This window comes from Myotis myotis, unplaced genomic scaffold, assembly GCF_014108235.1.
Source record: "Myotis myotis isolate mMyoMyo1 unplaced genomic scaffold, mMyoMyo1.p scaffold_m19_p_27, whole genome shotgun sequence".
Classification (NCBI taxonomy): Eukaryota; Metazoa; Chordata; class Mammalia; order Chiroptera; family Vespertilionidae; genus Myotis; species Myotis myotis.
In genome coordinates this window covers 3,517,216-3,531,196 of record NW_023416332.1, presented here as the reverse complement: position 1 = coordinate 3,531,196, position 13,981 = coordinate 3,517,216, and the positions used below count along the sequence as shown (strand labels likewise).

Sequence of the window (13,981 nt, the reverse complement as noted above, 5' to 3'; positions counted from 1 at the left end):
CATGAAAATTTGTGAATTGTGGTGAAACACACAACACAGAACTGACCCCCGGAGCCATTGCTACGTGCGCGGCTCAGGCATGAAGACCATTCTCACCACCGCCATCTCCAGAACTTTCCGTCGTCCCAAACTGCCATTCTGTCCCCACTAACCACTCCCCCCTCCCCCAAGCCCGGCACCCACTGTCCCCCCGTCTGTGGTTTCGATGACTCCAGGGTCCGCGTAGACGTGGGGTCATAGCTCTTGGCCCTGCGTCCGGCGTGCTTCCCTCGGGCCGCTGTCCTCAGGCGTGTCCACCTGTGGCAGGTGTCAGCGCCTCCTGCTGAGCTGAGTCACGCCACGGCCTCTGTCACACGCGTGTTCACTCGCCCACGACGGGCGCGTGGGCTCCGTCCTCTGGGCTGCGGCGACTGAGGCTGCTGTGGGCACGGGGCACCCGTCTCGCTCCGGGGCCCTGCGTTCAACGTTGGGGCTTCTGTTCCCAGAAGTGGAATTGCTGGGTCACGTGGTCATGTTGCCTTTAAGTCTTTTGAGGGGTTGCCATCCTGGTTTTATGGGGGCTGCGCCGTCCCCCATCCCCTCCGACTGCCCAGGCTTCCCGTGGCCCACGTCCACGCGACACTTGTCACCTCCTGTCGCCGTGGGCGGAGCCGTCCGGGGGCGACGGCCCCTCGCCGTGTCCTCGGGCGCGTCCCCCCGATGGTTGGGGATGTGAGCCTCGCCCCGCCGGCTGGCCCTTCGCCGTGGGCCTCACTCAGAGAAACGTTGATTCATTCGGCACCAGGTTGTTCCAGCTTCATGGCGGTTTGATCGACGGATAAGATAGAAAGATACGCAAAGCTCGCCCGAGAGGGACTTGATATGCATCGAGGAAGGGTCCCCCAGCGAGTGAAGCGTCCAACCGCCACCTCTCATGTGCCCTGTGCGGCGAGAACACTTCCCTTCTGTCCTCTTAGCAACTCCCAGCGGTAACAGGGCTACCAACCGTCCTCGCGCGTGACCCCCTCTCGCCTTGGGCCTTACTCGCCGTCTCTGCCCCCAGGACCCCGGCCCCGACTGGGGGGGCTCCCTTGCCCCGCTGAGTGGCCAGGCCCGGGAGGCGGGCCGTGCGCGTGGGGGAGCTGAGTGGCCGGGGCGGGCGGGGCGGGCGGGGGTCTGCAGCGGGGCAGGGGGCGCGCAGGCGGCCGGAGGCTCGAGGATGTGCTGCTATTGTGGGCAGCGGCAGGAAGTGGCAGTTCCTGCGGGTCCGAGGACAGGACAGCGGGAGGCGTAGCTCCTGCCGGCGGCGGAGGCGTCGGGGTTTCCGGCCCCAGCGCCTGGGCCCGTCCTCGGCCGGTTCCCCTTTCCCTCTGCTTTGTTCCCTCCTCGGCTGCAGCTCCTGGACGGGGCCAGGAGGTGGCCCCATGAGGAGGGAGCCCCACGCTCTGGGGGGAGGCGGGCAGGTGTGGGCAGGGCGCGGGGGCGGCCAGCAGCCGCGGTGACGTGTGATGGCGGGGTCGGATCGCGGCTGACGCCCCCTCTGCTTGGATGCGTCCGGCATCCGACGCCGGTTTCCTGGGGTTCAGAGCGCCTGGCGTTTTCCCGGCCTCTGTGGTTGGCGTAGACGGAAGAGGAGCCTTGCTGACGTCTGCTTGGGTCGCTGGGGCCCCGGCCAGGAGCTTGGTTGACAATCAGCAGATTCCCGCCCAGAGCTGTGTCCGCTGGTTCCAGGAGGCGTGGCACTCAGAGATGCCCCTCTGCCGCCTGCAAGGTCTCTCGGGCCTGGCCTTCCTCCAACCTCATCGCTGCCGGCCCCCAGGTCCTTGTCCTGCTCTCAGCTCCTGGCCTCCGACCACCAACCCTGCCACAGGGCCTTTGCACGGCGGTTTCCTCTGCCTGGGGTCTCCAGCCTCAGCCCTAGCTCATACGTTACCTCCTAGAGCCGCTGAGTGGCACCAACTGATTCCCGTCTCTGAAGCCTCCACAGGGTCAGAGAGGCCATGCCAGGCCCAGGCGGCCTCCCCAGTCCGCCTCTGGCGGGCGAGGGCCTGGCTGTCCTGAGCCCTGGTCCCTCCCTGGCCCGGGAAGCCTCCCTCGGGGCTGGCGGTGGCGGGCGGCCGGTGACAGAGGACTGTGCCTTCGTGCCCTCACTCGGTCAGCGGCGCTGGTGCACGTGCTGACCTGCCCCTGGGGTTGGCACCGGGCTGCCATCTGGTAGGACGAGGATGCTGAGACTGAAATAAAACTGCCAATTGCATCCGGCGTGGATGGAGCAATAGCAGCCCGCCCCCGGGGGGAGCACTGAGGCCTCCGGCCGCCGCACACAGCCACTTCCTCCCTCGGCCACAGCGGCTCCCGCGGGGGGAGGCTGGTCTGGCCCGGGTGGCCGCGTGGGTCCAGCCCGCAGAGCGCCTGCACCTGGTCCCGGGCCCCGGCCTCTCACACACGTGTGGGGCCCGAGTGTGTTTGCGGGGCGAAGGGCACAGATGAGAGCGGGAGACGGAGTGGGAGGAAGTGCCAGGCCGGGCTGTGTCCCCAGGCGGCCGACAGGGAGGAAGCAGGTGCTTCCTGGACACACTGACCCTTCACAAGCGGCGGCTCGAGTGGGCAAGACCGTCTTGTCCCTGGATGACCAGGGGAGGCCCAGTGTCGAGTACCTGCCACGCACCAGACACCGTCCCTCCGACCCTCCACCTGCACAGACGCCGGGCCCTCATGCTGGGTGCTGGGCCGGCCCTGCCCCCCTCCCTGCGGGGCCAGCCCCAGGTCACAGCTCCAGGTCACAGCTCCAGGTCACAGCTCCAGGCCACCACTCCAGGCCACAGCCCCAGGCCACAGCCCCAGGTCACAGCTCCAGGCCACCACTCCAGGCCACAGCCCCAGGTCACCGCTCCAGGCCATCACTCCAGGCCACAGCCCCAGGCCACAGCCCCAGGTCACAGCTCCAGGCCATCACTCCAGGCCACAGCCCCAGGCCACAGCCCCAGGTCACAGCTCCAGGCCATCACTCCAGGCCACAGCCCCAGGCCACAGCCCCAGGTCACAGCTCCAGGCCATCACTCCAGGCCACAGCTCCAGGCCACAGCCCCAGGCCACAGCCCCAGGTCACAGCTCCAGGCCATCACTCCAGGCCACAGCCCCAGGCCACAGCCCCAGGCCACCACTCCAGGCCACAGCCCCAGGCCACAGCTCCAGGCCACCACTCCAGGCCACAGCTCCAGGCCATCGCCCCAGGCCACAGCCCCAGGCCACAGCTCTGGGACCCTGCAGGCACCATTCGGGAGGCAGGGCCCTGGGCCCTGGGTGGGGAGCCCGTGAGCCCCCTCCCACCCCCTGGTGCCCAAGTCCTCGGGCACCGCTGCCTGCTGTGGGAGGATGTGGGCAGCCCTGGCCATCGGTGCCCCCAGGAGGCCTGCAGAGGCTCCTGTCTCCGCCCGAGATGCAGGCCTGACAGGGAGAGTGACGGGTGCAGGTGCATCTGCGAGGCCCACGGGGCCCTCCCGCCAGGCCAGGACCCCTCACGGGGAGACGTCGTGCGTCCCTGGCAGATGAGGCCCCATCTGTGAGGCCCCTTCAGGCTGTTCTCCGGCACCTTCTAAATATACCCTGTGAGGCGTTTCTTATCACGGCCAGGCCGCCAGGCGTGGTGCAGGGGACGCTGGGGGACGGAGCCGGCCCGGGCCCTGCCTCCACCTCCAGTCCTCGTGCTCCAGCCTAGAGTATGGCTGCGGGACCCCAAGGGCGGGGCCTCCCCCTGCCCCCTCCCCCCACCACGCCCCCTCCTCCCCTCCCCCCCCCCCCCCCCCCCCCAGCCTCCCAGGGGCAGGGAAGGCAGAGAGCCACCACTCCTGGCTGCCCCTGGCTGCTGGCCTCCTGGAGGCACAGGTCTCGGTTGGTGGCCGGGGCTGGAGGCTGGTCCTCGGCTGACGCTTGGTGCTGTGTGACTGGGGGCGGTGGCTCGCCCTCTCTGAGCTCCCCCTTTCTCCTGTGATGAGGGACAGGCTTCGTGTGATGGGGGCGTGAACAGGAAGTGGGCTCCTGAGCAGCTCGTTCCCACCGCCCGTCACGCCGGGGACTTGGACCCCGAGGCGGCCGATGGGAGAGCAGATGGGTCCCAGCTCCGTGGGTGGCACTGCTGGGCCTGATGAAGATGGAGGACGCACCTGGGGCGGCCTGGGGCCGGGGCCCGGTCCGAGGTCGGCCACCGCAGCCTGGCCCTCGGACGTGCTGTCGTGTTCCGATGGAGTGGACCCCTATGGAACGGCACGTGCGCCCCCACCCAGATGCACCCCCAGACGCTCCCTCCACTGGGCACAGGGCCCTCTGTGGCTGCAGACCATTACTTCTGCGCCAGCCAGCCAGCGTCCGCACTTCTCCGTCAGCAAGTGATACATTGTACCGCTTATAATTAAAATGTATAATTAATGAGATACATTCAGTGAATTAACATCCTCCGAGGTGTGCGGCTGCTGCCTGTGGGGCCCGGCGTTTCAGCCGGCGACCCGGGTCCGCCCGCCATGGGCGCCGAGGTCCCTGCAGCAGCCACGTTTCCTCTGCAGGTGACGTGTGTGGTCCGTGTCCCCGGGGACCTCCTGAGGGTGGGGGACGCCGTCGCCGAAGATTCAGGGGCTTCCCCAGCGTCAGGGCCTGTCCCCTGCCTCTCCCGGGAGACCAGCCGGGCCTGGGTTCGGTGGTTGGGTCACCTGAGCCGCCCTGGTCCGCGTGGGTGCCGCTCGGGGCCAGCCACGGGCAGGAGGAGGGCTGGCCTGGCAGGGCTCGGGCTGCCACGTGCTCCGGGTCACCTGGCGGCTGCCGGCGGTGCCCGATGTCCGATAAGGCCGGACGCCCGGGGCAGGGCTGCGGTCACAGCGTGGAGGTGGCTCGGCTGCCGGGCACAGGCAGGGCATTGTTTGGGCCCAGGGCCACCCGCGCCCCTGGCGGGGCCTCTCCCTGCCGACGCTCACGCGCCCTCCAGGGTTGGCCGGCAGCCCTGGGCCCATCCTGCCTCCCAGCGCTTCTTCCCCTCGCCCTGCCTGGGAAGTGGGTCTGAGCCCCTCGTCCCCTGGGCCCTGTCCCCGCTTTCAGGGTCGGGGCTGCCTGGTCTCAGAGCCTCGGGACTCCGGCCGGGACCGAGGGCCAGGCTCGCCCTGCACAGGCAGGAGGGGGCGCCCCGCCCCCGGGCTCTGAGCCCCGGTCCCCCCCTTCCCCGGCGCAGGAGGAGCAGACAGGCCCACGGGTGGTGGGTTCTGCCTGCCGTGAGCACAGTGCCTCCCGACGTCGGAGCCAGCGGGGCCTGAACCCGTTCCCTCACCTGAAGGGCGCCGGCCAGCAGGCCCCCGTCAGCCCAGAGGCTGAGCCGCACTGACCGTGGCCGTCACCGGATCGCCGGCCAGTCTCCCGGCAGGAGGGACAGAGACGAGGATGGGCAGACGGGGGCGAGGGAGACGGTCCCGCTGCGGCCCCTGTCACACCGGGCAGGGCCGGCCACCGATGCCCCCGGAGCAGGGACGGGCTGGGGCCCGGGGCCGGGGCCGCGCGTTGGGGCAGCGGCGTGAGGTGTGGGCCTGACGCGGGCGGACGGCGGGCTGAGGGGACGCGGTCAGCGGAGCGAAGGCCCCAGAGATGTCGGGGTCCCGACCCCTGACCCTGGGGCAATGACCGTCCGTGCCGAGGGGCCTCAGGTGTGGCGAGGGAAGGTGTCCCGGGATAGGGGCCCCCGGGTCTCCCTGCGGCCCCCACGGTCGTCACTCGTGTCCTCGGAGGGACGGTCAGAGGTCGGGGGGGACCAGCTGCTGTCCTCGCTGCCCCTCCTCAGGCCGGCCCCAGCCCTGTCCCCCCCATGACTCTCGGGGGCCTCGGGAGAGCGAGGCTTGGTTCCCCGTCCGTGGCGTCGGGGGAGGACGGCCTGCGGGCGGTGGGATGTGCGACTGTGTGTCGTGCTGGTGGCCGTGGGTCCCACAGGGGGACGGGCTTGTCCCCACGGGCCGGGCGGGGAGGGGGCAGGAGGGATGGCTGGTGCCAGGCCGGGGGAGTCCCGACCGACCATCCCTCCTGCGTCCGGCTGTGCTGCCGCCCATCGTCCCATGTGGAAGAGGCTCTGATTTGTGTCAGGGAAACTGAGGCAGGGACCTACCTGGGCCTGTGGTCCTGGGGGCAGCACCCGGGGCTGGGAGGGGGGGCCCGTCCACGGTTCCGTCCCTGGTCCTCAGGACGGCTTCTGGGCTGAGAAAGGTCACGACCCAGAAGGAAAGCCTCACCCACTGCCTGGGCACCAGCCGTCTGTCCGTCTGCCCATCCGTCTGTCCGTCTGCCCTTGGGGAGTTCTTACGGGGACACTTCAGGGGCCTGGGGTCCCAGGCTCGTGCTCATCAGTGGCCGCTCGCGCCGCCGTGTCTGGCTGAAGGCGCGTCCCTGGCTGGGGGTCAGCTCAGGCCTGCTGTGTGGCTGGGTCGCGCTTACCACTTGGTTCATGGCTGGTGGGGTCTGGGGGCTGGGAGGGGCGCCTGTGGGGAGGGGCGCCTGTGGGGGGAGGGGCACCTCGGGGGAGGGGCAGGTGGCCACAGGAGCAGACCCCGGCCTGACCGCTGTCCCCTGTCTTGCAGCTTCCTCATCGTGCTGGTCTGCCTCATCTTCAGCGTGCTGTCCACCATTGAGCAGTACGTCGCCCTGGCCACGGGGACCCTCTTCTGGATGGTACGTACCAGCGGCCGTCAGCACCGCCTGGGGCCTCGTCTCCCCGCCGTGTGGGCGTGGGGCGGGGTGAGCTGCCCCTGGCTTCTCCCGCCTGCACGGAGCCCCTGGACCGGTGCCCCTTCTGCTGGCCAGCGGCTGTGGTCTTGCCTCGATATCGGGGACCAGAGGAATGGGGGACCCCACCCCCAGCTCTGGTATGTGCAGGATGTGAGCATTGAGCCAGCAGGCCTGAGGCGGGTGGTCTGGGAGGGCCTCCTGGAGGAGCTGGGCCAGGAAGGAAGGACAGGAGGACGCGGCCACGGGGAGCTGGGGCTGTGGTCGGCGGGGACTCGCCCAAGCCTGCACTTGGGCCCGAGGTCTGGGTGACTCTTGGCTTGGGTTGCAACTGGGACACACAGACCTGGCAGCAGCTGTCCCAGCCCCTCCCCCAGCCCCTCCCCTCTCCCTGGACACCCCTTGCACTGCCCTGCGAGGCTCTCACCCTCATGCCTAGGTCCCCGGCCCCCAAAGAGGGACTCGGGAGCTGTGAGCACAGAAGAATGGCCAACACCGGGCCTGGCCCCCTGCTGCCCAGCCTGTCCGAGCGCCTCACTCAGGGCTCCTCTCTCCCCACCAGCGCTGACCCCTCGGACGGGGCCTGGGACAGCCCCCAGGGCCTCGGGCCAGGGCCCGGAACGCTGACCCCAGGAGGGGCACCTCCCAGGGGACCCATCTGTGAGGCTGGGGTCAGGGATGGTGGGACGCGGGGCGGCCGGGTCCCCAGGCGGCTGCCTGACTGTCCAAAACCCGGGCATGTGCCCGACCGGGAATCAAACCTGCGACCTTTTGGTGCACGGGCGCCACGCCACCCCTGGGCCTCCAGCCGGGACGTGAGGGCGTTTCTATCGTAACCAGGTGTCCAGGGGCCAGCAGGCCGCCTGGGACCCCTGTTCTGGGCCACGGGTCTGAGCGACCTCACATCCCAGGGCCACCTGCCTCCAAGACACGAGCCCCGAACTGTTTCATTTCATGGTTTGATCCCCACCTGGCTCCCCAGGGGCCACCTGCCACTGCCCCCCAGTTGGCTCTTCCCAGGGACCCCGCAAACACCGGTCCTGCCCCCGGAAACCCCGATGCCTCTGCTCGTGAGTGTGGGGCCTGAGTGTCTGGTGTGGGGGCGCCATCCGTGAGCCTGGGGGCGCCCGTCGTGAGCCTGGGGGCGCCCATCGTGAGCGTGGGGCCTGAGTGTCTGGTGTGGGGGCGCCGTCCGTGAGCCTGGGGGCGCCCGTCGTGAGCCTGGGGGTGCCCGTCGTGAGTGTGGGGTCTGAGTGTCTGGTGTGGGGGCGCCCGTCATGAGCATGGGGCCTGTGTCCAGGGGCTGGCGGCTCTGCCGTTGGGGTTCAGAGGCGGTGCGGGGTTTACTTCTCGGGGGAACGGCAGTGGCAGCGATCGCCAGGGTGGCCGGGGCGTCTGTTCTCTGTGGCCGTGGCCCGTCCCCCAAGTGGCCTGTTCTCGTCGGCGGTGGCTCAGCCGCTGGTCCTGCAGGGATTTGTGGACACGCACTGGCGAGCAGATGCCCACGCGGCCTGGGGAGCGGCCTGGGGAGCGGCCTGGCCGGCGGGGGGACTCGGTCCGTGGGCCGCACTGGCTCCGTCTGGGGGCGGCTCCCGGACTCGGGTGCAGGGCCGGCACCCGTGAGCGAGGTTCACGCAGGTGCAGACGCGCATCTTGCCGGCTGCGTGGAGCTGGCTGTCCCCACGGGGACCCCTGGCTCTCCTGGGCAGGCCCGCCCCCGGGTCCTGGTGGCTGGTTTAACTGCCCTGCACTCGGCTCCGTCGCCGCATGTGCAAGCAGGACAGGCTGCGTGGCAAGGGGTGGGCACCGTGCCCGCGGGGGACAGTGTGTGGGGGTCCCGTGGTCCTGCCCCCTGCCCCCTGCTTGCTGCCCCCTCCCCCCTGCTCCCTGCCCGCTGCCCCCTGCCCCCTGCCTGCTGCCCCATGCCCCCTACCCCCTGCCCCCTGTTCCCTGCCTGCTGCCCCCGGCCCCCTACTTGCTGCCCCCTGCCCCCTGCTCCCTGCCCGCTGCCCCCGGCCCCCTGCTTGCTGCCCCATGCTCCCTGCCCCCTGCCCCCTGCCCTCTGCCCCCTCCCTGCTGCCAGCTTCCTTCCTGGCGTCTCCGCCTCCCTCCTGACATTTCTGAGGTCTGCCTGCCCCCTGGTGGCCAATCTCTGAACTGCGGGCACAGTGTCCACTGAGGATGGGGACGGGGCCTGGCTGCGGGACCAGAGAGGGGGGTGTGCCCTGAGCACAGAGCCCCTTCCCACTTTGGTTCCGCCCCCCTTCCCACCCCTGTGAGGGCAGAGGCCTGGGCTACCCCCTTTCCCCTCTTCTCTCCTGTGGCCCCCTTGCTGCCCTGCTGTCCCCCAGGCACCCTCTGCACACAGCAGGCCTGGTATGTGTGTACGTGTGCATGCACATGTGTGTGTGCGTGTGTGTGCGTGGGGGGTGCAGGTCTTCCTTTAAAATAGCGGTTCTCAACCTGTGGGTCGCGACGCCTTTGGGGGTCAAACGACCCTTTCACAGCGGTCGCCTAAGACCATCGGAAAACACAGATATAATTACGTATTGTTTTTGTGATTAATCACTTTGCTTTCATGATGTTCAATGTGTCACAATGAAAATACATCCTGCATATCAGATATTTATTTACATGACGATTCATCACAGTAGCAACATGACAGTGATGAAGCAGCAGGGAAGGTAATTTTATGGCTGGGGGTCCCCACAACATGAGGAGCTGTATGAAAGGGCCAGAAGGTTGAGAACCACTGCTTTAAAAAATCTGATCACCCGTCAGTGTGGCTCAGGGGTTGAGCGTCGACCTATGTACCAGGAGGTCACGGTTCAATCCCGGTCAGGGCACAGGCCCGGGTTGCGGGCTCCATCCCCAGTGGGGGGCGTGCAGGGGCAGCCGATCCATGGTTCTCTCTCATCATCGATGTTCCCATCTCCCCCCGCCCCCCCTTCCTCTCTGACATCAAGAAAACGTACGTGTTTAGAAAAGGTCTGATCGCTCCAGAAGCTCCTCTCGGGCCCCAGGTGCCCCTCAGCCAGGCACCCCTGCCGCACCGCCCGCCCCCCCTCTCCCCACGATCCCCCCCCCCCCCCAGTGCCTGCCTCTCGCTGACCCGGGCCCTCCCCGCTCTAGACCAGGCTGTTCCTCCACGGGCACGGCCCAGGCCCGGCTTCTCGGCTTCCCAGCTCCGCCTGCCTGTCCCTGCCTCCAGGAGCCCCTGCCCTCCATGAGCCTCCAAACCTGCCCCCCGTGGGGTCCCTGCCCTTCGTGGGGTTCCTGCCCTCCATGGGGTCCCTGCCCTCCATGGGGTCCCTGCCCTCCGTGGGGTCCCTGCCTCCAGGAGCCCCTGCCCTCCATGAGCCTCTGCCCTCCATGGGGTTCCTGCCCTCCATGGGGTCCCTGCCCTCCATGGGGTCCCTGCCCTCCGTGGGGTCCCTGCCTCCAGGAGCCCCTGCCCTCCATGAGCCTCTGCCCTCCGTGGGGTCCCTGCCCTCTGTGGGGCCCCTGCCCTCCGTGGGGTCCCTGCCTCCAGGAGCCCCTGCCCTCCAGGAGCCTCTGCCCTCCGTGGGGTCCCTGCCCTCCGTGGGGCCCCTGCCCTCCGTGGGGGTCCCTGCCCTCCATGGGGCCCCTGCCCTCCGTGGGGTCCCTGCCCTCCGTGGGGCCCCTGCCCTCCGTGGGGTCCCTGCCCTCCGTGGGGCCCCTGCCCGCCGTGGGGGCCCTGCCTCCAGGAGCCCCTGCCCTCCAGGAGCCTCTGCCCTCCGTGGGGTCCCTGCCCTCCATGAGCCCCTGCCCTCTGTGGGGTCCCTGCCCTCCTTGGGCCCCTGCCACCCTCCCTCGCCCCTGCTCTCAGACCCGTGTGCTGGGGGCTCTGGGTGGCTCAGTGCTCCCTCCACACGCCGGGAGGCCAGGCCCAGGGGGTGCTCCCCACGTGCCCACGTGGCCTCCTGGGTCTGCCACTCCCTGCTTCAAGCCCACGCACCCCGCGCGGCCCCCATAAGACAAGCCAAGTGGCTGAAGGGTCCTGGGCCTCCGTTTCCCCGCCTGTGAAGGGGAGGGGTGGGCAGGACGGCCTCAGCCAAGGTCTTGCTGGGTCTCATGAGCTGCTGAGTCAGGGCCGGGGTGTGGGGGATGCTGGGGAGACAGGGACGGGGCAGCCCTGGGTCCCCCACCCCGGGGGGCAGAGGTGAGATTCGTCAGGTCTGGCTGGAAGAGGGGGTGCGAGGTGAAGAGAGAGTGTGGCCGGACGTGAGAGCGCCCTGGAGGGTCCCCCTGAGACGGGCATGGCGGGAGGGTGCACGCGGGAGCGGGGCGGCCTGGGCAGGAGGGCCCCCCCCAGCTCACCGTCTCCAGGGTGGGCCCCGGGGGCTCCCGGTGCAGGTGAGAGTCGGGGGGCTTCCTGGGGGGGTTGGTCTGCTGGGCGCCGACCCCGCCCAGAGGCAGGGCGTGGGGAGGGGGCCCGGGAAGCCAGGGTGCAGCCCCCGCCCGCGTCCACCCGGATCCCGGCCCCGGACACCAGGCGGCGCTGTTGTCGGCAAAATGCGGCGGCTGCTGGCGGCGGCCCAGCGCGCGGAGCCAGACCGCAGGCTGCAGGGCGGGGTGGGTCCTGCGAGGGCCCGGCTGGCGGCGAGGCTCCGGCGGTGGAAAAAATGCGCTCGGCGCTGTGTTTTCCCAGGGAGCCCATATTTCTTCCTTTTTCCGAGGCCCCGCGTTTACGGTGCCAGAACGCTGTTATCGCAGCCGGGAAGGCAGCCCGGCCTCCGGGGATTACGCGTTCTGCTGAGCCAGGGATATTCGGGCCTGAAAAAGCCATTTCGCTGGAATCCCGGCTCTGCCGCGGGGTCTGTCCGGGGCCTGCGCCGCCACGTTGCAGCCCTGAGCTTTGTTCGCGGCCGCTCGGGGCGGGGGCGCTTCGGGGGCTGCGGCCGCGCTCAGCATGGCCCCGCGTCCGGAGGAGGCCCGGGCGCGCCTCTGTGTGTGTGTGGACACGTGTGTGCTGCTCACGCACGGCGCCGAGGGACACGCGTGTCCACGCTCTGTGCCCGCGTTTCCGGGCGCACCCCGTGACGGGGTCCCAGGTTTGGGGGCTCTCCCGGCCCCTCCCCGTCCTGCGGCCGGGCCAGACCCCCCCCGCCCCCGCCCCGTTCTCCGGGAGACCCTCCCCAGCGGGGAGAGCGGCCTTTTGTCTCCAAAGCACACTCCGTGGTTTCTGATTTTTTCCGAATCCCGCACAGAGCCGCTCTCCAAAGCCAGCAAACACAGGTAACCGCCCGCAGGCCAGGCCAGGGCGTGCGGGGCCCCAAGCTGAAGCCGCGAGGCCGAGGCCGGAGGCCTGGGGGATGAGGTCATTGCTGTGGCTTCCTGCTGCCGCGGGCGCCGGCCCCTCCGGTGACCGCCTCCCGCCAGCTGCATCCCCCTCCCCAGCCCGGCCAGACCCTGGGGCCCTCGCCCCGTTCCCAGCTGCACCCGGAGGCCCAGGGGCTCCGCGGCCCCTCGCCGCCTCCCGCGGTCGAAGTCCGGGCTGTGCTCCCCACACCCTTCACTGCCAGAGGGGGCCCGGCTCGGGGAGGCCCCCCGCCCCCGCCCCCTGCCCCCCACCCCTCTCGCGCTGGCGTCCCAGGGCTGAGGTCCCTTCTGCCCCAGGTCCTCTTCTGTCCTCTGCCTCCTGCGTGGGGCCCCCCTCCGCCCTCACCTCTGCTCGGCGCGCGCCTCATTTCCTAGAGTGGCCTCTGGGATGCCTGCCTGCTGCCCCCGGACTTGGGGTGCCCGGGAGGAGCCCCTCGCCCCTCCTGGACCCTCGGCCCCTTTGTCTCCATCCCCGGCCCCTGGGAGCCGCTGGCTGAGATGTTCCCGCAGCCCAGGCCCTCCTGGCGGCTCTGCCCCGAGTTCAGCCGCCGCCGCGCCTGGCTGTGGGTCCTGCGCCCTCACTCGGCCAGCACCCCGCTTCATGCCTGCACCCCGACCCTCACCCCGGGCCCGGAGAGGGCGTCATGCCCGGGCGGGGCTGACCCTCAGTTCCCGGGAGCCGGAAGGCAGTGGGCATGTGTCCTCCCGCTTGGGAGTCTGTGTGCGGGCACACGCGTGGGGCGCCAGGCCGCCGGCGGCCGACCTCTGTGTGGCAGCCAGTGGGGCTCGCCGTTCGGTAGAAACACTGGGCACTAGAGGAGGCCCCACCCGCAGCCCCCGGCCCTGATGTTCCCCGATGCCTGTGGCGAGGGCGGCGGCCACCTCGGGGCCGGGGGCCCTGTCTGCTCTGTAGGTCTGGGGGGCCCACAGCCTCGTGCCCACACCAGGGAGCTGGCGGGGGCGGGCGGGGCGAGGGCCTCTGGGGCAGGGAGGGGTGAAGGTGGGAGTGGGGTCCAGGGCTGGGCTGGAGGCTGCCTGTCGGGTGGGCGGTGCCAGGTGGGGTTGGGAGGCCCGAGGTCCCTGCGTGAGGCTGTGAGCAGAGCCTTCAGGGCCTGTGCTGGTCAGCAGGGACCCCAAGAATGAGAACCCCTCCCTGGGGATCCTGGGGACGCAACCCAGGCCACGCCCCTGAGGCAGGGCCTTCGGCTCCCTGACCCCTGACCCTGATGGGTGCCCTGTCCCACCCGCCCCGTTCGAGGGCCGTTGCCGGCCCAGTGGTTGCAGCAACGTCTTTTTTAAGAAAATGTTTCTATTGATTTCAGAGAAGAAAGGAGAGGGAGAGAGAGAGAGAAACATCCATGATGAGAGAGAATCATGGACCCGCTGCCTCCTGCACGCCCCACACTGGGGATCGAACCCGCACCCGGGCCTGTGTCCTGAGCGGGAATCGACCGTGACCTCCTGGTTCCTAGGTCGACCCTCAGCCCCTGAGCCCCACCGGCCGGGCTGGGGCACCTTCTCCTCTTCTCACGGGGTTGTCACTGGTGGTGGCGGCTGGACCTGGAGCAGCGTCGCCCCGAGGGGCGAGTCCCACCGTGGAAGGGGGTCCGTGTTCTGGTCCCGAGGGGGTCCAAGCAGGAGGGGCCGAGGCCAGAGAGGACCTCGATGGGCCCCCCCGGCCCCCGCCCGGTGGGCACAGGCTGGGCGGAGGCAGCTGCCGGGGGGACAGCTGGCATTCCTTCGCGCGGGGCCTCAGAGCGTGAAAACGGGGATCGCGCTGTAACCAGAACCTTCTTCGAGGACCCTGCCCTGTGGGGGTGTCCTGCATGTCTGTTCTGTAACAAAGACGGCCTCTGTGCGGCCCCCGGCCGGGCCCCACGGCGTCGCTGCCAGAATTGTCATATCGATCAAG

General features: G+C 69.8%; 1 protein-coding gene across 1 annotated transcript in view; it reads left to right on the top strand.

Moving 5' to 3' along the window:
- The window catches only part of KCNQ1 (potassium voltage-gated channel subfamily Q member 1), a 231,912-nt gene that overhangs the window by 14,660 nt on the left and 203,271 nt on the right, over positions 1-13,981 (top strand). Inside the window, exon 2 of the mRNA XM_036295795.1 lies at positions 6,582-6,672. Within this exon, the coding sequence (XP_036151688.1) occupies positions 6,582-6,672 (91 nt within the window). The remainder of the gene's footprint in view (positions 1-6,581; positions 6,673-13,981) is intronic.